This window comes from Suricata suricatta, chromosome 5 (genome assembly GCF_006229205.1).
Source record: "Suricata suricatta isolate VVHF042 chromosome 5, meerkat_22Aug2017_6uvM2_HiC, whole genome shotgun sequence".
NCBI classification, from domain to species: Eukaryota; Metazoa; Chordata; class Mammalia; order Carnivora; family Herpestidae; genus Suricata; species Suricata suricatta.
Genome location: NC_043704.1, coordinates 72,674,539 through 72,698,644, shown reverse-complemented (window position 1 = coordinate 72,698,644; position 24,106 = coordinate 72,674,539). Strand labels below are relative to the sequence as shown.

At 36.0% G+C, this 24,106-nt stretch overlaps 1 protein-coding gene across 1 annotated transcript; it reads right to left on the bottom strand.

The window, feature by feature from the left end:
• On the bottom strand, positions 1 to 23,302 carry PPP1R2 (protein phosphatase 1 regulatory inhibitor subunit 2). The gene is made up of 6 exons (XM_029939605.1): positions 22,876 to 23,302; positions 10,589 to 10,696; positions 8,406 to 8,483; positions 7,660 to 7,754; positions 3,669 to 3,836; positions 1 to 1,534 (listed from the first exon to the last, which is right to left on the bottom strand). Exons 1-6 carry the CDS (start codon positions 22,995 to 22,997, stop codon positions 1,488 to 1,490), a joined length of 618 nt encoding a protein of 205 aa, XP_029795465.1. The 5' UTR covers positions 22,998 to 23,302; the 3' UTR covers positions 1 to 1,487.
• Positions 23,303 to 24,106: the final 804 nt, after the last annotated feature.

Here is a 24,106-nt window from a genome sequence, read left to right as displayed (position 1 = left end):
TAACAGCAAAAAAGTCTCCCACTTTTTATTTAATCTGACATATTGGTATTTCCATAAACTTGGAAGTGGAAGATAAGCTGTTCAATAAAAGCCATTTCATATATACAATATACAGAAACTATTTTAAAAGTCTGTTCATATAATGAATTCTTCTGGTACTGACAAAAAATTAAGATACAAATAATTAACTAGAAATAAAACGATCACTAAGATACACAGGAACTGCACTTTAGTTAGGAAAAAAATCCAGATCTTACTGTGTTAGAAGAATAAAGTACATTTGTCATAGTATACATTATCATAGTCCCTTAAAGCAGGGACTATTCAAAAATGTTAAATTAAAAAGTATTTAGGATTACTTCTGTCTGTACATTCAGGAACTATCACCTTATCACTGATTACACACAATTCTCTCATCATGCAAAAAACCTGTTAGTCGTTTTCTAAGGTCTAATCAAGTCAAACAATAAACTAATTATAGCAATTTAATTAGCAAGCTGTAAATCATAGAGGTGTAGAAAATCCACAGGTCAACAACTATACTTCCTGTCTATACTACAGCTGCTATTCAATTTTCTCCATGTATTAGCGCTAATAGGCATTGATACTCAAAATAAAAATTTCATTGTAGCAGCAAATTGATAGAGTATGTGAGAGAAGAAGGAGTTCCTAATTTCATGCCAATCTTTATAACCTTTTATATAGGTAAAGGACTGTGTATGTGTATGTGGAAAGGAGTAAGAAACAAAAGCAGAAGGTTAAAACAGGTATATAAAGGGAATGTTGAGACTATATTAGAATTATATTTATTTAAAAAACTGACCTGAATGTCTGCCCATCAAGTGTACAAAAAACAGAGCAGTTGTTAGTGCAAATTTAACCTGATAATTTGTGAAAAAAACTAGTTTTGATGAGAAAAAATTCAATCCTGTCCTTGTAAACATAAAGAAACTCAAAGGGAATTTTAAAGATAGTAGGCCAGAAATGTAACAATTACTCTTATAATCCTTTTCAATTAAACAGCAAATCAAGCTGAAGACACATGTTAAAATACTTTTCAAAATGAATATTTACCAGCCTTTATACTTGGTTGTTCCAACTACATTGAATTAAAAAAAAAACTTTTTATAAGAGTTATCATATCTAGAAGTGAAGAAAATAAATTAGATCCCCCCCAAGAGATGTTATTTAATGTCTAAAGCATAAAAAGCTATATAATATCTTATACAAATTAACCAGTGTTCTTATAAAACATCAGTTTTGGACTGATGACACGATGTGTATTGTGGTGAAGTACTAGGCACAAGAATGTATGTATCACGTAGGCATTTCAGTCTAATTAGTCTCGAAAGTTATTTAATTCTTGGCAATATATAATAATTGGTATGCATTTTGGTACTTAAGTCATGAATTGAGAACAAGAAGCAGTGTATTACAGTAACAGGGTTTGTATCTGACAGACAATAACAGTGTTGAACAAATCTTTTCTATGAACTCTGTGATTTGTTTTGCAGTTGGTCACTTGTAGTAGATCCTGCAAAGATAAAAGAAAAATAGTCAACATGATTTGTTGTGTACTGCCAATCTTGGCACTACTTGAGCTAAAGTTCCCTTCCGCTGCCATGGATGATAAACAAATATAAAAACCTAAAAACAAGGTATATTTGATGTAGCTTAATTAGTCTGACATAAAATAATCTGTGTATTTCCTAAATATTCTAAAGAGCAGAACAAGAGTGTCTACTTGATGGTGTGACAAAAAGGTTTCAGATCGAACATTTCTGTTGAATAAATCATAGGTAGGCAGTTAAGGCAACTCAAATACCCAAAATCATAAAAAGATCTGCATTTATGATCTCAAGACAAGAAAATATTTCCTTAGAGTCTAAACATGCTATTTTACTTTTTATAAAAACGCCAATAAAACAGGGGCCTCTGGGTGGCTCAGTTAAATTTACAGCTCTTGATTTCTGTTCAGGTCATGATCTCACGATTTGGTGAGTTGAGTCTTGCATCAGGCGCTGAGATGACAGCATGGAGCCTGCATGGGATTCTCTCCCCTCTCTCTGGCTCTCCCCTGCGCGTGTGTTCTCTCTCAAAATAAATAAATAAACATTTAAAAAATTTTTAAATAATGGGCTTCATGAACCTGGAGATTTTAAAAGCCAAATAAGAAATTTTTTTTAAGTCTCAAAGAGAGTAGGGGACAAATAAGGAACTTACTTTCCTATGCCTTATTGCATAGTCTTTTCTATCCTTGTGGACTTTATAATGAATGCTAAGTAAGATAAATTCCTGTATAAGAAATACTTCATCTCTACCTAAGAAAAATCAGGCATTGAGCTAACACAAATTTTAATCATCTATTGTATTTAAATGAACAAAAGTGTATTTATGTCACTAAATGTGTGAAATCTAAGTCTTAAAAGCAATGACAGACAAAAGGCCAGAGTTATTTGTCAAAAGCCATGGCTTAAAAGAATAAATCCTGTTAATATTTGCACAGTGGTACTGGTGCAAATTTTCAGCAAATGAGGGTATTCCTCGTGCTTTTCCAGAGTCATTAAGAATTAATACTGAAAGTCTGAGCACAAATTGATGAAAAGTTGTAACCAAAAAGATGTTCACATTGAACACATCAAAATACATCACTTAGATACAGGTAAATGGGAAACAAAGACTGATTAGGGTATGCCACCTAAAAATTTTAAAAGAGGAAGAGAGACACATGTAACAGTAATTACTTAAAATGAATATTGTTCAGTTAAATATAAGCTAAAAAAAAAAACTATGGTGAATAAAATGGACATGAAATGCTATGTGAAGCAAACTGAAAGGCTAAAGCATAATATGGAATAACAAAAATATTATATTAGAACATGAGACACGGAAGCATCTGGTTCTACACCATAAATTCAGATTTTATATATGTTTACCAAAACAGTAATGTAGTAATTATTTACTTTTCCTGAGACTTAACTATCTGAGGCTCAACAAAGTGACTTACATCTTCAGTTTTCAAGTTCAAAGCATCAGTTTTCAAGTACAAAGAGTAGGTAAATGGGCACAAAATTTGCATAAGCGGTATAGAAGATTCACCTTCATTAAATACCAGAAGAATAATAGTTTATTAAAAATAAATAAAATCTATTACTATGATGGATCAAGAGCTGTTAGGTTGCCAGGGCTAACTGTCCAAGACTCAAAAACAAGTAAAAATCAGTCAGATATTTTATCATATGAGTCAACATTGGGAGGATAGGACATACTTTGTACTTGAAAGGATGTTAAAACAAACCTTCCGTATTAAGAGCATGTTTTTTTTAGAAAGTTTAAACCTTAGATTGGTATGACAGATAAAATACAATCTGAAACATCAAAAACAAAACACAGCTTAATGTGAAGACAAACATCACTACTTAAGCCAAGTAAACAAACAAAAAACCCCAGCCATATACATAACACATGGTCTGAAATCAACTCTGGGCATAAAAACTTTATTTTGAAATAAGTCACAGAGGTTGAAATTTTAGAAAGTCTGGCATAATAAGTGAATTTCAAAAAAATTTTCTAAGGTTCTTCAAACTTACGTGTAAAGCAAAACAAAGTACAGTATTCAGGCACAAAGAATCATGAGAGTATCAGTGATAATTTCAGAAACATCTAACCTTGATTTGATTGTTCCGTGTTCATGCATTCTTCAGCTGCTGTCTCCGACATTTCTTCATCTTCCTCATCATCTTGCAGATCTTTTGAAATTAATTGTCTAGCTAATTTAATATTCAGTCCTTCATTGTAGTGAAGCTTCCTTTTCATTTCAAACTGTTTTTTTTTTTCTACAAGATACAAAAAGTAGGCTTAGAAAGTCTTTAGCTCAAGGACTAGGAAACTATAGACTGCATTTGTCTGGTAAATAAACCATTATTGGAAAACAATCATACTAGTTTGTAATGCTTAAGGCTGCTTCTGAACTCAATGGCAGGGTTGAGTAGGTACAATAGCGACTATATAGTCCACAAAACCTAAAATATTTATTATCTGGCCCTTTATAGAAAAAGTTTGTAAACCTCTGCTTTAGATGGTTCAAGTACATTTTAAAAGGAGAACTGGAATAAAAGCCCTTAATAGTTACATTTATGATGAAAACCTTAAGACCCAAGAAAAATCTCAAGAGTGTAATGGGGGAAAAAAAGCAAGGTATATAATACCATATATCTGTCAGGTACAAAGCCTGCACGTATGTGTAGGCATACACACAGAAAATATAACTCAACAATTCACAGTGGTTAATTCTGGGTCAAAGAACTATGGGGTAATTTTAGTCTTACATTTTTATAATTACAAATTCCTTTTAAAACTCCTATTATCCATTAAGAAACTGCCGTGACTTACAACACAACCTCGTTCCCAGAGTAATTTTAAGAAAGGCGATTATAAGACACAGTGAAGTAACCCTTGACTATTCTTTCATTTATAATCTTCAGTGTAGAAACACAAAACGTAGCGGTAAATCAACATAACCGATACTTTGCTAATAGCATTTAAACATTGTTTACGAAGAAATAACTCTAAGATTTTAAAATTTCTTAGACCAGTACATTTAAAAAGGGGAGGGATGGCATAAAATTGCCAGCTGTTTACTGTCAAACAAGAGTATTAAAATTCATTTACAATAGTTTCATTACAGTATTCATTAAACCATTTCATTGCCAAAAAGGCATGGAGATCTCAGAATAAGGCTACTGAAGTACTTTCTCAATCTCCTCTAATTTCCTCTAAGTTTTCATCATCTACACTTGATGCCTTACACTTACTTATGTTTCAAAAGTAGGCATTTATAGTTCTTGTTAGTATCGATCAATCACTTTTCAGCCTCTATCCGGGCTGGAAGAAGGAAGGTTCTGAAACTAACAGCCATCTCAGTATTCCATAAACATTTGTTTCAAACTACCAAGATCTTGTCAGGCATCTTTCTTCTCTACTTAAAAATTACTTTTGTGATTTGATTTACTCTTTGAGAATACAATATGGGAGAAGGAAGTAAAATTTTAAAAAGAGGCCAAGGAAAAAACCAAATACTCATGACTAAATTTTAGTGATGCCTTTCAAGTATTCAGATGATATAAAAACCAATTTTAAAAAAACAAACAAAAAATGGTTTCAGAAACTTCCAATGACAAAGTAAGTCATGGAGATATAAAATACAGCATAAGGAATATAGTTGGTAATACCATAATAACATTGTATATGGTGATAGACAGTGACTATATATATCAAGATGAGCACTGATTCAACAGAATTGTTGAATCAGTATGCTGTATATCTGAAACTAATGTAACATCAATTATACTTCAATAATATATTCTTAAAAATGGCTCTGATTGCCTCCAATACCAGATATATTTACTAAAAAAGTAACTTTTTATCATTACAAAGCAACATTAAAAAACTTTAAAAAAAATCACTTGATTTCCTCAAATGATATTAACATTTTATGATTTGAGTATTTTCTCAAAATATGACTTTTCTATAAATAACTCCTATTTTTATATATGCCATTTTTTCACTTACTATATATAGTTAGGATTACTGTATGTCCCAGTTTGCCCAGGAAAATTAGTTTATGCACACACCATCTGATGAAATACAGTATGACACTTTTTTCATTTCAAAATGATCCAGAATTAAGACAATAAGGTTTATGAAGATATAGTAAAATTCTGCCATGTACATAGTAGATTTATATAATTTTTAATTGTTCTAAGTATTGAATTACCATTCAATCCTCTATTCTCGTTCAAAGATTTCTGATTTCCCCTCCTTTGTATTTTCAGTTTTACAGTGTAATACACATACATTTTTGTGCTTTGGTTCTATTCTTTTCTCAATATGAACTAGTGTTTTTTTCAAGGACTCTTTAGTGAGTCACAACCAGTAGTTTTTAAAAAAGTAAAACAAAACAGAATAAACTGTACTGCATTACATATAGTAAATGTGAGTACTGTTTTGAGAAATTTTTCTTTTTGTAATTTATGCATACATGTATATGAAATAGGGCTTAGTAAAAAATGTTTACAAAACATTAGAATAGACTCTGGGAAACTGAACTGCTGGATCAAAGGGTGTCATTTTCTTCTAAAGCTTGTGGCTCATATATTGCCATACCGCCCTCCAGAAAACCAAACCATTTGTCACACCCACAGTATATCTTAATTGTTATACTATTGTTTACAAGATAATTTTTTCTAAGAATTTCTACCAATAAACAAGGACTTTTAGATATGTAATATGTTTAAAAGCAATAAACACTTACATGAGTAACTCACTCTACTGGTAGGAATAGAACTTTTGAAATTGTAATCAAATTATTCCCCCTGCTGGCTAACCCATGAAACTACAATTTGAGGGGGGGGGAAATCCCTTAATGAAAACTGACAATATAGGTTAATAATAAATTCCTTTTCTCAACAGATCATGTTTTCAAGAGAATAATGAGGAAACCAGCTCTAGAAACAAATTTTGTTTGAAACTGCTTCAAGGGCCTTTTGGAGTATATTTTTGGAAAATTAATTCAAAAGTCACTGACAGTAGAAAATCTATATACTACAACTTGAGATTAGGCTATCTGCATATGGCTCCTTTGTATAACAATTAGGCTGAGACCATCATAGTTTGTCGAATATGCTATATTCTGAAATTGGCAGACAGGAACAACAAATGCTATCTTAGGAGCTACACATGACAAAAATCCTGAGGATTAACTAGCAAAATATTCAAAATCTTAGCCGTACAGTTCAGAACTCCTTTATAGCACAGGTAATATCCATGGCTTCAAGTACACACTACTGTTCTCTTTTCCTTTTGTGAGGGTATGTGTGTTTTATTTGCATCTTTTTATCTATATAGGCTTGGCTTTTCCTTTTAAAAATAGTTAAAAACAAGCAATATAAACAATTTTAATTCTTGAGAAGACTATATACATTCACATAGTTTAAAAAGTGACAAAGTGAAATATCTTCCTTGTCTCCTTACCTCCACAGATAACCAATGTTATTTGTAAAAACAGAAACCATGAGTAGGTAGCAATGCCTTAACTGTGTATCGACTGGCCTCTTCCAACCCTATTGTGAAAGCTCTTTCTCTCCTTGTCTATGACATTACTGTTCTTTTTGTTCAATGTTCAATGGGACCTAATAAAGATCTTCACTTTACATCTGACCATCTTGGTTCATTTGGTAAGTTTCACTGCTCTTTTAAAACAGAAAAAGCTCAAGCAATTGGGAAATTAGCTCTTACTGCTATACATTTTAAGATCACCCAAACACTCAATGACTCCAAAGCATTAATTTACTAAATATTTGCTGAGTATCTACTCTATACCAAATAGTAAAAAAAAAAAAAAAGTACAAAGAAAATAACATTTATAATTACTTAAAAGATAGTAATACCTTCTCAAATTCTTGAAATTGGGGGCAGGGGTATAGAGCTGTTATCCAATAAATCCACACAAGTAGAATCTGATTTACAAAATTATCGCTCCCTGATCTCCCCACCATCCACTTCCTCAAAAGGAAAACCACTTGACAACTTTCAACTAATGGATTTATTTTAGCAAAAATGATTAGCACACTGCTAAAAGCAGTAAAGGAAATCAACTACCTTGTTCTTCAGGTGAGAGGTCACTATCCTCATCTTCACTGCTTTCTTGTTCATGAACCCGATACTTTGGCTCCGAGCCTTCAGCAGCAGCTAATCTACACAATCATTTACAAAGAAATCAACACTGTGATATTCTTTTATTGAATGTCTCATTCAACCTCTGAGCCTCATAAAAACATTTAAGGATCATTAATATGCTAACTATAACCTGATGCAAGGAAAATAAAAGTGGGAATCAGTATAGAAACAAGTAAGCAACAAGAACAGTGGAGGGTGACAGAAATCAATGGACAGCAAAGGAAAAGAGCTTTTTGTTTATGAACCCATTTATTTTTGCCTTTCTTACTCAATCTTTTTATTTTATATATTTTTTAAAAATCTCTAGATATAGACCCAATGTGGGGCTCGAATTCATGACCCCAAGATCAAGAGTCCCTGGCTTCTGAGTGAGCCAACCAGATACACCATCTTACTTCGATCTTTAAAACATAGGGTATTATAAAAATAAAAAAAAAAAAACCAGCATAGGGTATTGACACAAGGAGTCTGCGTACCAGGCTCTAGTACTCTAATCTTTCTGCCAATGGCGTACTTTGATATTAATCTAGAAAAAAGACTATACAAGCTGCTATGAAAAATCCAGATAAACTAACACATGCTTTTTATTTACACTTTTAGAAATAGAATACATTTAACTCTGCATAATTAAAAACAAGTAAAAATGCTTCATAATGATCAGTACTTACTTCTTAGCTAAGATATCAGGGGTCATGGCTTCAGTGGCTTCTGAATCACTCAATGCATCTTCATCATCACCTACCATACTAGAATGACAGCACATTATAATTAAAACCTGAACTGTAATTTTTCAAGCAGAAAAACAAGGTAGAGAACTATAATTTTATTGCTTTAGTTCTATCAACATATTTATAGCTCTGTTGCTATCTTTGAGGCTTAATTTTGTTTCTATTCTATGCAAACATTTAGAAATTCAGCACCAATCAAGAAAATCCTCCCAATGACCTATTGCAGCCAGGAAAATAAATATTAAGAACTCAAATCATTTGTAAAAAATAAAAATACTTCAATTATTCCATCCAGTGGGAGGAAACAAATATGTAGGAAAACCACTGTTTGGTTTCAGAATATATATTTGTACACAACCTGAAGACAGAAACAAATGATCTAGGCAGACATAAGGTTAGGTAAAATACCATAATTAGATCCTAAAAGACCTAATTTAGGAAGTTTAAAAAGCTATTTATATTTAGCTTTCCCAGTCTAATAAAGCATTTTCTCCCCACTTAATTGCAAACATGGGCAACATTAATTCTCAAGCTACTGAAAGGTGTATAAAAGCAAAAGCCACCTATATTAAAAAAAAAAGATTTATACCGTTCTTGGTTGAGGAGACAAGTTAAATAAGTGCTGTTGTTTAGATGATGCTTTTTTCTCCATGGGAAGTTGAAATAAACTCATTTACATTATTGGATATAATTAAACCTAGTAGGATAAAATAATCTATCAATCTGCAGAATTTCTATAGATAACTCTAGGTTATGCTATAAAATTTACAGATGAATTATATGCATTTGTGTGTGTATATATAAACATATGTCCAGGGGCACGTGGGTGGCTCAGTCGGTTAAGCCTCCGGTCTCGGTTCAGGTCATGATATCACGGTTCATGGGTTTGAGCCCGGCGTCAGGCTCTGTGCTGAGAGCTCAGATACTCTTTCAGATTCTGTGTCTCCCTCCATCTCTGACCCTCCCCTGCTCGCACTGTCTCTCTCTCTCGGTCTCTCAAAAATAAATAAAAAGCATTTAAAAAATCTTAAACATATGTCCATATTATAAACAGTAATAACTTTTGTATATGGTGAGATTGTTTTAAAGACTTTACCTTTTTTTTTTTTTTAAAGTTTAGTTATTTTGAGATAGAGTGAGAACAGGGGAGGGGTGGACAGAGAGAGAATCCCAAGCAGGCTATACACGAGCAGCAGTGAGCCCAACATGGGGCTCGAATTCACGAACCATGAGATGACCTGAAATCAAGAGTTGGATGCTTAACCAACTGAGCCAGCCAGGCACCCCAACAATGTGAAATTCTTAAGGAGTATAATATAAGCTAGTAAAAGCATCTTCCTCTATTAAATAAAACTCTTTTAAATATCTGTGTGTATGTGTGTGTGGATATATATATATATATATATATATATATATATATATATATATCTCCTAAATTACTTAAGGACCAAATAACTGACAACTCCCAGAGGAAGGATATGGGTAAGGTAAGGGGGACGGGGGGCAGAAAGCAGTACCTAATAAAAACCATTCAGATTTATTATATTTTAAATATAAACGGTCTAAAAGTAATGTCTATGACTATTTTTTGAGTTTTGTACGATTTTAATTCTTTTAAGATAGTTATTTCTAACCAACACAGATAATAAAGGATATCTATTACCATTATTGAAAAGGAAGAAGGCCCTGATTTTTGCGTCTAGTACAATAAAAGCTTTAAGATATGTTTTAAATTATGTAAGGGCATAAATTTTTCTAAATAATATGTCTGCTTCTTCCCTCAAGCTTTATTAATACTGAATTTCAGTACCTGTACCTGTATCTCTTTCTATTTTTGTCACAATCTTCATGTTTATTTTGTTTTTACTCTTTACTAGGGATCACTGAGTTACAACAAACAAATATTTACTATTATAATTATGATGTACAAAGTGGATTCCCCAAATTTTAAAGTTACACATTACTTATTACTATTATACAAAAATATTCAGTTGAGTTATTGATTAGTACTCCAGTAACAAATATAAAATCATACAGAAACTTAAATCAGCTGTTATCCAGAAGCTCATATCGAATGCAAAATGGACACAAGTAAGAAAGAAATGATGTCTGGGAAACATTACCTATGGTAAGGAGTGCTAGGTTCATCTATTTTCATTAAACCATAGTCTTTGTCTGCTGGATGGTATGTCGCCAGGATGTTCATTTCATCCCACTTCTGGGATTTTTTACTAAAATTAAAAAGAAAAATTTCCTCAGTGAACAAAATGATAAAAAATGTGCACATCTAAAGTTCACAAACATCCAAATCCCACATTTCAACTTCTATTTGACTGCTAGCTTCTATTTTTACAAATACTTCCTTAGACTAGAAACGGACTTAGAGTAAAAGCCTAATTACAATAAATGTCAGTAAATATTTTATAGATACTTAGTGCCCACATAATAAAAACACTCTATTCAGAATCTTCACCAGGCATTCAAGACACTATCACATCATGACATGCTTAGTTTTCATCTGACCTATGGAATTAACAACAGCAAAAACCTGATATTTACACACCTCATGATCTCAGTAGTTGAGGATTTTTCATTTACTCTATATTAGCAACCATTCAATAAAAAACAACAACATCCAGGCTCTGAGCTTGGAGTGCCTCTGTTCCCCATGGTGGGACACCTGGTTTCCGCTTTGGCCTTCTTGCCCCGCCGGCAGTGGAGGTGATGGACAGGGAAGGCCAGAGCCCAGCTAGGTTAACCCTCAGACTTGGCTGAGCTTCCAAGGCCCTCCCAGTGGGTCAGGAATAGGGTAGGGGTTTGGGCCACGCCCTGAGGTATGGGAGATTCCCCCATACCCCCATGCGGCATTAATTCTGTGGGGGAATGGCATACTGTGGACCAAGTGCGGCTAGTGCCCCAAGGTAGCTAGCCTGGAGATCTTTCAGCTGGAGGGTGAATGGGGAGCCAGGGTGGAGAGCAACTTTGAGGGGGCCTCCCCCAAGCCCCGCAGTGCCCCACTTGGGACTGTGAAGCATGAGCAAAACCCCAAGGAGTCCTGGGACATCAAAGCTCTGCAGACCTGGAACAATTTGCCAAGTTCCTGAAGCAGAAGAGGATCACCTGGGATATGCTCAGGCCAATGTGAGGCTCACCCTGGAGGTTCTCTTTGGGAAGGTGTTCAGTCAAATGACCATCTGCTGTTTTGAGGCTCTGAAGCTTAGTTTCAAGAACATGTATAAGCTGCAGCTACTGCAGCAGAAGTGGGTGGAGGAAGACAACAACAAAAATCTACAGGACCTATAAAAAGCAAAGACCCTTGGGCAGGCCCAAAAGAGCAAACAAGTGTCGAGAACTGAATGAGAGGCAATCTGGAGGCCATGCTCCTAAAGTGCCCAAAACCTACCCTGCCAAGAGATCAGCCACACTGCCCAGCAGCTCAGGTTTAAGAAGGATGTCATATGAGTGTAATTCTGCAAGCTTCAGCAGAAGGGCAACCAATCAAGCAGTGACTGTTCGCAACAAGAGGATTCTGAGGCTGCTGCATCCCCTTTCACAAGGGCACCAGTACCCTTTCCTCTGGCACCAGGACCCCATTCTGGTACCCCAAGCTATGGGGGCCCTCACTTCACTACACTGTAACTCCTCAGTCCCTTTCCTTAAGAGAGAAGCCTTTCTGTCTGTCTCCACTCTGGGCTCTTCCATGCATTCAAAGTGAGGTGCCAGCCCTCCCCAAGAATGGGAGGTGGAGGAAGGGGGAGAACTAGGAAAAAAAAAAAAAGAAACTGGGGTTTGTTCAAACCAGGACTTTGGGATTAAATTCTTCATTTGCTAAGAAAGAATTTGGGAATGCAAAGGGTGTGGGGGCAGGGAGTTTGGGGGAAAGTTCAAGGATGCTCTTTGTTTTTAATCCCCACATCACTCATTACTTTCTTAAATAAAGAAGCCTGGAATACACACACACACACACACACACACACACACACACACACACACACACAAATAAAATAAATAAAAACAAAAAACACCGAAAATTTCCTTGGCCTAATGTTTTCAAAAATTTCAAAACAATCAGAGGAATTAGAACATAAAACTACAGATGATACTTCACTAAATTTAAATACCATTAAAATTTATGTTGCAAATAAAATTACAGTTCAGTTTTTCTTTAATCTAGAAAAATAAGAGTTTGCTAAGAAATGGTATATTCAGAGCACCTGAGGTAAATCTACTTAAGAGAAATAAAAATAAGTATTTTATAAACATTTTTTAATATCCATTCAACAAAATACTTACACAACTTTTAAGGTGCTAAATAATTAGCCAATATAAGTATAAATTCTTCTGATCTACTCAATAAAAGAGATACCAAAGACCTCTCTGCCACCCAGAAATATTTTGTTACATATACAGTTTGTGCCTTGGTTATATATTGAAAATAAAACTACTATAAATATCAATGCAGATTTTACACAGATTCAAATCTTTTCTACATTTGTCCATACTGGTGAGGGTTTACTGTAGATATTTTTAATTTTCCTAAATCTACCAACACCCAAATTCTGAATGCTCTTGAAAATTACATCATTTAAACTTTTAACATCATATCCCCTTCTCCATGCCTTGAGTCATCTCAAAATTGTATGTGCCTACTCATGGCAGGTTAGCCTGACTTTTATGTTCTTTTGCTTTCTCCTCCAAAGCACCCACTGCATCCCTATTTCAGACTAAGCACTTTTTTCTTCTTCCTATTTTATTATGGTAAAATATACATAACATAAAACTCACTATTTTAACCATTTTTAAATGTACAGTAGTGTGTGACACATCCACACTGTTGTGCCACCACCACCACCCGATCTCCAGAACTTTTTCATCTTCCCCAACTGAAACTCTACCCACTGAACACTAACTCCCTATTCTCCCCTCTCCCAGCCCTGGGCAACCACAATTCCACTTTCGGTCTCTATGAATTTAAGAACTACTCTAGGTACCTCATGTAAGTGGCCTCACACAGTATTTGTTCCTTTGTGACTGGTTTATTTCACTTAATATCTTCAAGGTTTACCTATGTTGTGGCACGTATCAAAATTTCCTTCCTTTTTAAGGCTGAATATTCCACTACAGACTAAGCACTTTTGACTACAGCTTCAAGTTACTTACCTTTTGTTTTATCAAGAGGCAAAGGTTGGCCCAGACATACTCCACAAGTGACTGAGACTCCCACTTTCCCCCAAAAAGCAGCCAGAATTTACCTAATGTCTCCTCACCATGAAACAGGTGAAATCTTAAAAGCTTGTTAAGAAGCTAAAACTTAAGACATATGGGTCCATTAACTGAAGTACAGAAACAAGATTTCTTCTTTGAGGGTTGCTTTTTTTTTTCTTTTTAAAATTGAGGATGGAATGCACCTGAACTTTGACCTAAACAGAATTCAAATCTCACTACTATTCAAAAACCAACAACAACACTTGATTGAACTAAACTGAAAAAATAGACCCTGCTTTATACTGATTTCTTTAGAGGTCTAGTTGGTATCTATCGAGTAACACGTAATAGTTTAACTGGGAGACAGATGTTTAAGGTTCAACTTCCACTTAGTTACCCCTCACTAGTCCTAAGACTACAGGAAAGTCCCACAAACACCCTCCTTTGGGCTATTATTTATTCTACATGTAAATTATAATAAAATGGGAGTTTTATTAAGTCTTTCTTACAATACAGGATCGTTACGATAATCAACTGATCGCTTCTCGGCCATATGGCTAAGATGAAGTGAGATAATTAACTGAAATAAGGTGTGTGAAAACAAAATTATAAAAGCACCATACAAACATAAGGAGTTTTTATGATTTTAAAATCTAAAGCTTTGAGTTAAAATTCCTGAAATTATATCTCACTTAGCACTATAGACAATGGGTTAAAAAGGGCATTCTAAAAAGATGTTTAAAATTGCTTTTGAACTGAATGCTTTCCATCTTGCCCTGTTAAGATTCAACACTTAAATGATTTTGAAATATTTAAGATTTGCTACAGAATGAATTTTTCTAAAAAGCAATCTGTTTTGTATCTAAGTCTACAGTTTCAGACATTTTGCTAAACATTTCTTACCTATAAATTTCTGTGGACTTAGGAAGCAAATGACTAGGTCCGCTTATCGTCATATTCTACATAAGGAAACTTAGAGTGAAGAGATACATTTTTTTAAATATTTATTTTTGAGAGAGAGAGAGAGAGAATGTGAGCAGGAGAGGGGCAGAGAGAGGGGGAGACACAGTATCCGAAACAGGCTCCAGACTCTGAGCTGTCAGCACAGAGCCTGATACAGGGCTTGAACCCAACGGACCATGAGAACATGACCTGAGCCAAAGTCACACTTAACTGACTAAGCCACCCAGGCGCCCCAATGAAATACATTTCTAAAGATTTTAGATAACAGACATGATAAAGGAGTTCTGATTAGAAGAATCATGAAAGAAAGAAATGTACACAAGCTTTAAGAGAATTAAAGTCTGTGAAGAAAGCAATTCAATTAATAAACAAAGGGAGACTTATGATACAGTAACAAATGTTCCCTCCTGAGAAACAAATGTCTCTGAAATGACAGCTGGAGTTAAGTGTCAGAAACAAAAGCACAGGTAAAAGTTTCATAAAACCTGTATTAATAGACAGCCCTATTAAGACTTCCTATTAAAGATACTGTGAAAGAAAACTAACACATCCATATGTAAAGTTCAAAAGCTGGCAAAACTAAAGTATGTAAGATGTATGCTTATATGATTACCATAAAAGACAGGAGAGTGGTTATGCTGGGAGTGAGGGGAGAAAGAGTGTGACTGGAAAGGGCAGGGGACATTTCTGAGGTAAGAGAAACTTTTTTTTTTTAAACAGGATGGTGGTTACAGGGGAGTCTTAAAATACACATAATTCTATAACATAAATATAATAATTTATAATTTTGTAAACTTTAAAATTACCTTTAACACACCTTTCCATGTGTGTATTATGTTACAACAAAATACTTAAACATAAACACATATTAATGACCTTGTAAGGTACTTCCTAACTTCAAAGAAAACAAGTTATTTCCTAAATGATGTCAACAGTATTGAATTAAAATGATTAATTTATCATCATTACTGCTTAGGATACGGAGAATGATAGACCTTTGGAGTTTAAAAGGTTCTTTTAATTGGTGGGAAACCAAACACCCTATACATGTATTTTGTGAGATAATATGAAAAAAAGAACTGTAGGATACAAGCAGAAATAGTGTTTCCTTGGAGCACCTGGGTGGCTCAGCCAGTTTAAGTGTCCGACTTCAGCTCAGGTCATGATCTCACAGTCTGAGTTCCAGCCCGGTGCTGGGCTCTGTGCTGAGAGCTCAGAGCTTGGAGCTTGATTCAGATTCTATGTCTCCCTCTTTCTCGTCCCCTCCCCGACTCATGCTCTCTCTCTTTCAAAAATAAACATTAAAAAAAATTTTTAAAGAAATGTTTCCTTAAAATTAAGTATAAAATTTAATAATCAAAATCCCAGCACCTGAACCCATTAACAATTTTTATTTCTGTATACGCTTTCATATAGAAAATAATATATATTATATAAAAATACATAAGCTACCAGTATATATCAAAACATACACAGCCAACATACATATATAAAATAAATATAAAATATAAAAATATACTAATATGGAAGCTATTACTATATATTTTTTAACATAATAAGCCACTTGTTTTTCTAGTCTTTAATTTTTTTTTAAGACTTTATTTTTAAGTAATCTCTACATCTAACTTGGGGCTTGAACTTACAAGCAGGAGATCAAAAGTCACATGCTCCATCCACCAACTGAGTTCCCTCTAGTCTTTTTTTTTTTTTTTTTTTACGTCTTTATTTTTGAGAGAGAGAGAGACAGAGAGTGAGCTGGGGAGGGGCAGAGAGAGAGGGAGACACAGAATCTGAAGCAGGCTCCGGGCTCTGTGCTGACAGCTCAGAGCCCAATGCGGGGCTCGAAACCACGGACTGTGAGATCATGACCTGAGCCAAAGTCAGACGCTTAACCAACTGAGCCACCCAGGTGCCCCCTCTAGTCTTTTTTAATAAATGCACAAGATTCAATAATAATCTATTCACCTAATGCTAGATATTTATATTGAATTCAAGATTTCCCTATTTAGAATAAAGCAGGAATGATCATATTTGTGCACAATCTATTCAATCATATTTTTAAGATAATTTGGTAGGATAGGTACATCTACATTAAAATTTATCAAGAGCTTTACAGTTTACTCCATGTTGTCAAAAGTTTTATCTTTTATTTATTTTTTTAATGTTTATTCATTTTTGAGAGAAAGAGCACGAGCCGGAGAGTGGCAGAGAGAGGGAGAATCTGAGCAGGCTCCAGGATCCAGGCTGTCAGCAAAGTGCCCCATGCAGGACTCAAACCCATGAATTGCAAGATCATGCCCTGAGCCAAAGTCAGATGCTTAACTGACTGAGCCACCCAGGGATCCCTGTCATGAAGTTCTAATAGAGAGAACAATAAGTATTGTCCCCAATAATCACCAAACTTTGCCATGATTGGGTATTTGTATATGTGTTTTCTCCACCTGAGCAGGTAGAAATCAGTATTTAAAAGGAGGGCTCAGTCTGTTGAGCATCCAACTCTTGATTTTGGTTTGGGTCATGATCCCAGGGTTGTGGGATTGAGCCCCTTATCAGGCTCCATGCTCAGTGGAACCTGCTTTAGATTTTTCTCTCTCTTTCTGCCCCTCTCCCCCACACGTGTACTTTCTCTAAAAATTAAAAAAAATAAAAATAAATAAAAGCTGTTTTCTTTGTTCATTATTTTATAAATATGGAAAATCCTTGTTATTTTACTTCTTTTTTTAAAAAGAGTTTATTTATTTGAGAAAGTGTGCAAGGGCAAGTGGGGAAGGGGCGGGGGGGGGGGGGGGGGGGGGGGGGGGGGGGGGGGGGAGAGAGAGAGAGAGAGAGAGAGAGAGAGAGAGAGAGGTAGGGAGGGAGAGAGAGAGAAAGAGAGAGAGAAAGAATCCCAAGCTGTCTCTGTGCTGTGCCCACAAAGCCTGAACTCACAAATCGTGAGATCATGACCTGAGCCAAAATCAAGAGTCGGATATTTAACCAACTGAGCCACACAAGCACCCCTTTACTTTCCTTTTATGAATTGTTTACATACTTTGCCTTTCTATTGGAAACCTTCTAAGACTAAGTTCTTTACATATAAGTAACTTCTCACATCTATATAGATTTACAATGATAAGAATTATGTAAGAACTTACTCAAATTTAAAGATTTAAACTATGTTATGTATATATAAACCAAAGATAGATATGATATAAACCACACTGTACATAACTACATTATATATAACCCAAAATCCTCTTTTGCCATTTACTCTCCACTATAAACAGAACTAAAGTTTTATATAGTCAAAGCTTTACTCTACTTCCTCAACATAATACTAAGAGCAAAATCAGCTCCAAAGAAGATCACAACATCTTGCAAAATCATCAATCTAAATAAGGGCATAAAATATGCTACAAAGCATACCAGAATTCTTAGGTAGAAGGTAGTGAAGCAGAAGAAACTCTCAGCAGAGGACACTAAATATGGAAATCAGCATCTCCAAGGTTTTGGCAGAATTAACATTAGTTTTGGAGTAACAAAATCCAAAAAGCAGAATTTGAGTTTAATTCCAAACCGTTTATATGACCTTCTGCAGTTCATTCTCTCTACCTAGAAAAAAGAGTGGCACCACCATTTACACTGCAGATCTGCTAGGAGCACGAAAGCACCTGCTGGTTTCATTTTCCCCTCCCTCTTGGGAGATTGGTTTTCCTTCGCCTAAATCTGGTCCAGAAAAAGTCACCCCTTCTCACTTTCACTTTGAGAGCTCATATGATGCCACCTCACAACCTACTCGGACTTCTTGTTGTTCGTGACTTGCTCATTTGATAAGTTTTAGCCATGCTTAGAGTGGGAGGAAGGATTTTGCTTCAAGGTGTTACACTTTTTAATTGCACATTTCAAGAAACGGTTCTTTCTTTAAATAAAGATTCAACTTACATAGGTCGACAAAGTACAAGACTTTGAAGCTTTACACAATTAATGAACAATTAAAGTAAGAGTTAATAATAAAAGCAATTAGTATCAAGAAGTCACTTTTGGAAAACTGCTCAGTGAGGCTTTGTAGTCCCTATTTTTTTACAGGCAGAAAAAGATGAAATTGAAGCGTGCTTATCTAAAATTACATTAAAGGAAATTAATTCAAGCACAACGTTTTGAAGCAGAATTTGCCTATTATGACGTAGGAGTACTATAGAATTTGAATGGAACGTAGTGACTTTAAAGCATGCTGTGCAAAACAACCTACTGAGATGTGGGAAAAATAAGATTTCTATATGTACTTCTACTTGAAGACTAACATTTAAAGGCGAGGTACTGAGTTAAAAACTTTACATTTATTAACTCATTTAATAATTAAACTAGGCATGGATATGATGAGTAACTCACTGGAAGTCACAGAGCTAGTAACTTATAGAATCCAAATCCAGGCAATCTAGCCCCAGATTAATCACTAACCTATAACATTTCTCATAAAATAGGCTTTAGTAACATTTTTAATTTTTTTTAATTTATGTTTATTTTGAGAGAGAGACAAAGACAGACTGCCAGTGAGGGAGGGGCAGAGAGAGGGAAACACAATCCAAAGCAGGCTCCAGGCTCTGAGCTGTCAGCACAGAGCCCCACACGGGGCTGGAACTCACGGACCCTGAGATCATGACCTGAGCTGAAGTCGGACACTTAACCGACTGAGCCATCCAGGTACCCCAGCTTTAGTAACATTTAATTTCATATTTTCAACAATTCAAAATGAACACCTTTCTCATTTTAATCTCTCTGAAAACAGTGTATCCTAAAATGGATGGCATCTTATAACTGACAGTATTCTTTTTTCTTGGTGGTCCATAAAATCATGGTACATCTTAGAACACATGATTTCTTATTTTTGATGAAATGCACATAGCTACTCACCAGATCTTTGTTAGGACTTCACAAGTTGTACACTATGTTCAAGGTATCCTGATAGAATGAGAATTCCAAAATCATAGGAGATGACAGTGGTGTTCTAAATACTTGAACAATGTGATACAACTGAGATTTATCTATGACTGATTGTGTGGATTTACAGATTCTATCCAGTTGAACTAACCCTCAAAAAATGGTATCTGACAAGTGGTAACTGAAGAAACCATTCATTGAAGATAACAGTTCCATAAAGAGAATAAGAAAATAGTAGCACTGAGACATCAAAAAAAGTTTGACAGAACTGTATGAAAAACATTCTAGCACTATTTGAAACACGGCATTACATGAATCTAATTAAGTGTATAATGAGCCTTGAAATATTACTAATGATAGTAATGTATGAGATAAATTATCAACAAACATAGTTGAAGCATACCTGATTTTTTTCCTACTAAAAATATACATAATAAAAAAGTTTATAGAGACCACTGGAATAAGACACCTTCTGGCCTGAGGGAGAAAAAAAATCCCTTGGTAACATGTCTTAATTTTAAATAAAACGTTAAATAATATCCTCACAACTAATGAAATGAGGATGAAGTAGCGGTTTGCGCAGAGAAAGGAAACTACAACTGCATTTTACTTTATAAAGGCACCAATAAAAAATAGTTATTTGCAGATTCTGATTTTGCAAATATGCCTACTTGATAAAATTATTTGTAACTCCAAAATCAATACCTGAGGCATTTTCTCCATCTCTCAAGGAAAGAAATTCACAGAACAGGGAAAAATTTGAGTTGCTCCATGCACATCTTCCCAGCTGTTAAACAAGGTGGTACTCCATCTTCTTGTTTTGGCGTTTATATTGTAAATAAGTGTCTCTTTGCAGTCCATTTAGTACCACATGTTTTGCTTTTTTGTTGAATGTATTGTTTTAAATGGCTCCCAAGTGTAGTGCTAAAGTGCTGTCTAGTGCTCTAAGCACAAGAAGGAACCTTGCAGGAACCTAACTGTATTTATTTCCCCTTGGAGCAATGGTTTGGTATTCGCTAATTCAATGTCTATGGTGATTATATAGAACAGAACTACTGAGAATAACAAGAATTGATTTAGATCCCTGATCATTTTCACACTAATCTCAGATTCTTTTGCCTTATACTCTGGCCCAACATTTAAAGGTAAACCACTACATTACACTTACTAGTTACTGAATTTTCAGTGTATTGTAACTAAAAGAGCTATTTATTTTCCGTCCTCTATACAGGAAAGGGGGAATACTGGTTCTAATTAAATTAAAATTAAAACATTACAAAGAGTGTTTAACTGTTTTTTTTCTTATCATTTCTGTTTAAAGAGGTTCCTATAACAAACAATACTGTTTGCATAAGCTGTGACATAAATAATGTGGACTGTATTACCAACAGAATTTTCTTTGCTGACTGTAGTCATATAACATTCATCATGAAAAAGCCCATCCCCCTTTACTGCTTGGAACCAAACAACATGAACCTCAACGAATTAGAGCTTTGAAAACTTAAGTGCCATCTATCCTCTAACTAGACAAGTCAATCAAAAGCATCTAACTTGGAACCTTGTAAAAGGTCTGTTCTAAGTGGATCTGTCCTGCTAGCAGTCTAGGATAGTGGTTTCCAAGGCAAAAAGACCTGAAAGTAAAAACCCCAGCCAACTGCAGAGAGAGGCTAACCCATTAAGGCCACAGGAAATTATGGGAGATCAAAGTTGGGAATAAGGAGAAAATAAGGAAGCAGAGAAAGGTAGAAAAAAAATCACTAAACTACTTGGTAGCCAAACAAAAAGAACCTCAGATTAAGCTTGCCTGTGAGAAGCGTACTCTGGCAGTTGAATACCTGAAACTGCCTAAGAGCTTTCTACAAGTTTGTTTTGTTTTGTAAACTACCTTGGTCTACCAGCTATAGGTGTGTTCCGGTGAGATTTGTTTTAACTCAGTAACCTACAACCAATTCCCCACCAATTCCTATTTGAAGCAGTTTACCCAAAAGAGAGGTTTGGAAATTTCTTGTTAGAGAATATAAGTCAAGCATCCAAAGGCCATGATTCTATACTGTCATCCTACTTAATGTTTTCTTCAAGGTAACACAAACTTCCACAGATATATGAGGTGGTAAATTTGGTAGTAATAGTTCATTTTATAGACCTAAGTTGATACTTAAAACAGGTTTGCTCTAGTTACAACATTCTAACTTTTTACAAATATCCTCATTTTAGCTTATGACATTACAGATTGCAGTAACTTCTCTCCAGAATGTGGAGTCTTTATACTTTTTGCTATCTCAATGATAACATCCAAGCCCCCTAGCACTTCTAATCCAGTGGCATACTGTACCCTCTATTGTACTATACTACTTTATTTTTTCATCGAGCATCGCACCTTGGATATCTTCCTCTACGCAAAAACATCTATCTTGTTCTTTATAAAAGGCTGGTATGTTGTTTCATTATACAAAGGTACCATAATTAATATTTCACCAGTCCTTATTAACAGACATTGGGGTGTTTCCAATTACTTACTATTACACACAAAGCTACTGGGAAACATCTTTTTACATGTGTATCTGTGAGTATGTAAGACTAAAACATCACTGGATCATTTTAAGTTGCTACTCTCTGAACTGTTCTGTCTTCCCAGAGGAACAAATACTAGAAAGCACTCCAAATTCCTGTTACAGATACAAAAATAATTAGCAATAATTATATTTCCATTAAATCTAGACCAAAGGCTCGGAAAATTTTTGTTTCTCTTAGTGGAGAGAGAACGACAAACCAGATCTAAGAGACTGAGTGTGGCATGATGTTCACCTAAAAAGGAATGACTGTGGAAGCTCAATTAGAAAAATGGGGGAAAGGGTCTCCTTTATGGAGAGATCTCTTATTGGCTTGAGACCAGATTTTTAAGGGTTCTCACAGGAAAAGACTTTAATGATTGAAAAATTTTAGATACCTCAGATACGAAGTTAAGGAATAAAAGCTTAACAGGTTGAAGCTCTGAAACTTCTATTTGAGTCTTTAATATTCTTAATTCCCGAAAGTTCAAAGATCAGATGGTTGTTTTAAAAATATTACATCTGCGCATATACGTTTAAAAAAGAGGAGAAAAAACAATAAACGTCATAGCTCCTGCCTTTAAAATCACTCTAGCCGGCAGCCTGGCCGGAGGAAGGGCACACGAGCGGCGACCACATACACAGAGCTGCCCCGGTCGCCGTTCAGCGCTCAGGGTCAGGATCGGGGCCGGGGCCGGCGGCGAGGGGAAGGCGAGGCCGCCCGAGCGGGGAGGAGCTTCCCAGGCCCACCCGCGGCCGTCGCTCCCGGCTCTCACCTCAGCTCTTCGTCTACACTCCGGCCGGGCTGTTCGGACGAGGCCACCACAGAGGAAGTCGCAGAACTCTTGTTCTTCAGGATCCCCTTTATGGGCCGATGCGAGGCCGTCGAGGCCGCCATTGCCCACCGCTCTGGCGGTCGACTCAGTGTCGCTGCTTGGCGCCGGGTCCAGGAAGGAAAGGGCTGGTTGGGAGCACAGACTCGCCAGGCAGTCGCGGAGCCCGCCTGCGGCTAAAGCGGCCGCACCTGCTGTCGCGGAGACGGCTACCCGGATCGTTATCACGACACAACGACCCCGACGCCAGGGCCGACGCCGCGCGGCTAGCGGCCCCTCGCCGCCACCAACACTTAACCGCGGCCGGCCGGAGAGAAGCCGGCCTATGGTCCCGGCGCGGGAGCGACGCCGACGCCGAAACCGAAGCCAAGCGGACCCGCCCTCTCGCGATATCTAAGGGGGGGGTGGCGGGGGCGGGGCGAGAACAAAGCCTACCTCCTCGCCCCGCCCTCTCCCGGCTTTTTAGTCCGCTCGCCCCTGCCCAGGCTCGGTCGCAGTGAGTCCTGAAGCTGTTTCAGAGAAGGTTCGGAAGGTTTCTGATTTCCTCTGTACAGAGTTACAGACCTCTCCAAGCACCCTCACTGCCACCACTTTATAGGGTCCATATTGTTATTTCTATGTATTATAGATAGGAAAACTGAGGCTCAAGGTGACATCATTCCCAAAGATATTAGCTGATTTTCAGATAAGTGATGTATGTGTCCCCTCTTAACTTCCATTTAACCGCATGAAATGTATTAGCTATTATAAATTAATGGAATATCCGGATTGGAATGGTCCTTAGAGACCTGTTATGAAATCACAGAATATTGACTTTAATGAAATTATAGAATACCAGTATTGAAATAGTTTAACCTAGTTTTACCTTTGGAGTAGCTGAAGGACAGAGAAAAGTTGACCCAACCACTAATGTCAACTGTAGTGAGTGTCATAGAACTTGAGACTTCTGACCTCTGGTGTTTCTGAGTCTGGTCTTTCCCCCTTTTCTCCCTAAGTGTGTGTAATTCCTTGGGAAAATATTGCCGGCAAAAATTTCTACAATTGTGGTTTACAATCTGTCTCCCTAAAAAATTTAGGAAATTCACATAAGATACCCAGTTGTCCAACACTGAATGAAATTGACCAGAAATCTTAAGTGCTGTCTATGTAGCTCTAAGAAGAATCCCAAAGGGGA

Coding starts and splice junctions, on each gene's coding strand:
- PPP1R2 (XM_029939605.1), bottom strand. CDS start 22,997: ATGGCGGCCTCGACGGCCTCGCATCGGCCCATAAAGGGGATCCTGAAG. Junction 10,697..22,875: donor AGTGTAGACGAAGAGCTGAG/GTGAGAGCCGGG, acceptor TTTTAATTTTAG/TAAAAAATCCCAGAAGTGGG. Junction 1,535..3,668: donor CACGGAACAATCAAATCAAG/GTTAGATGTTTC, acceptor TTATCTTTGCAG/GATCTACTACAAGTGACCAA.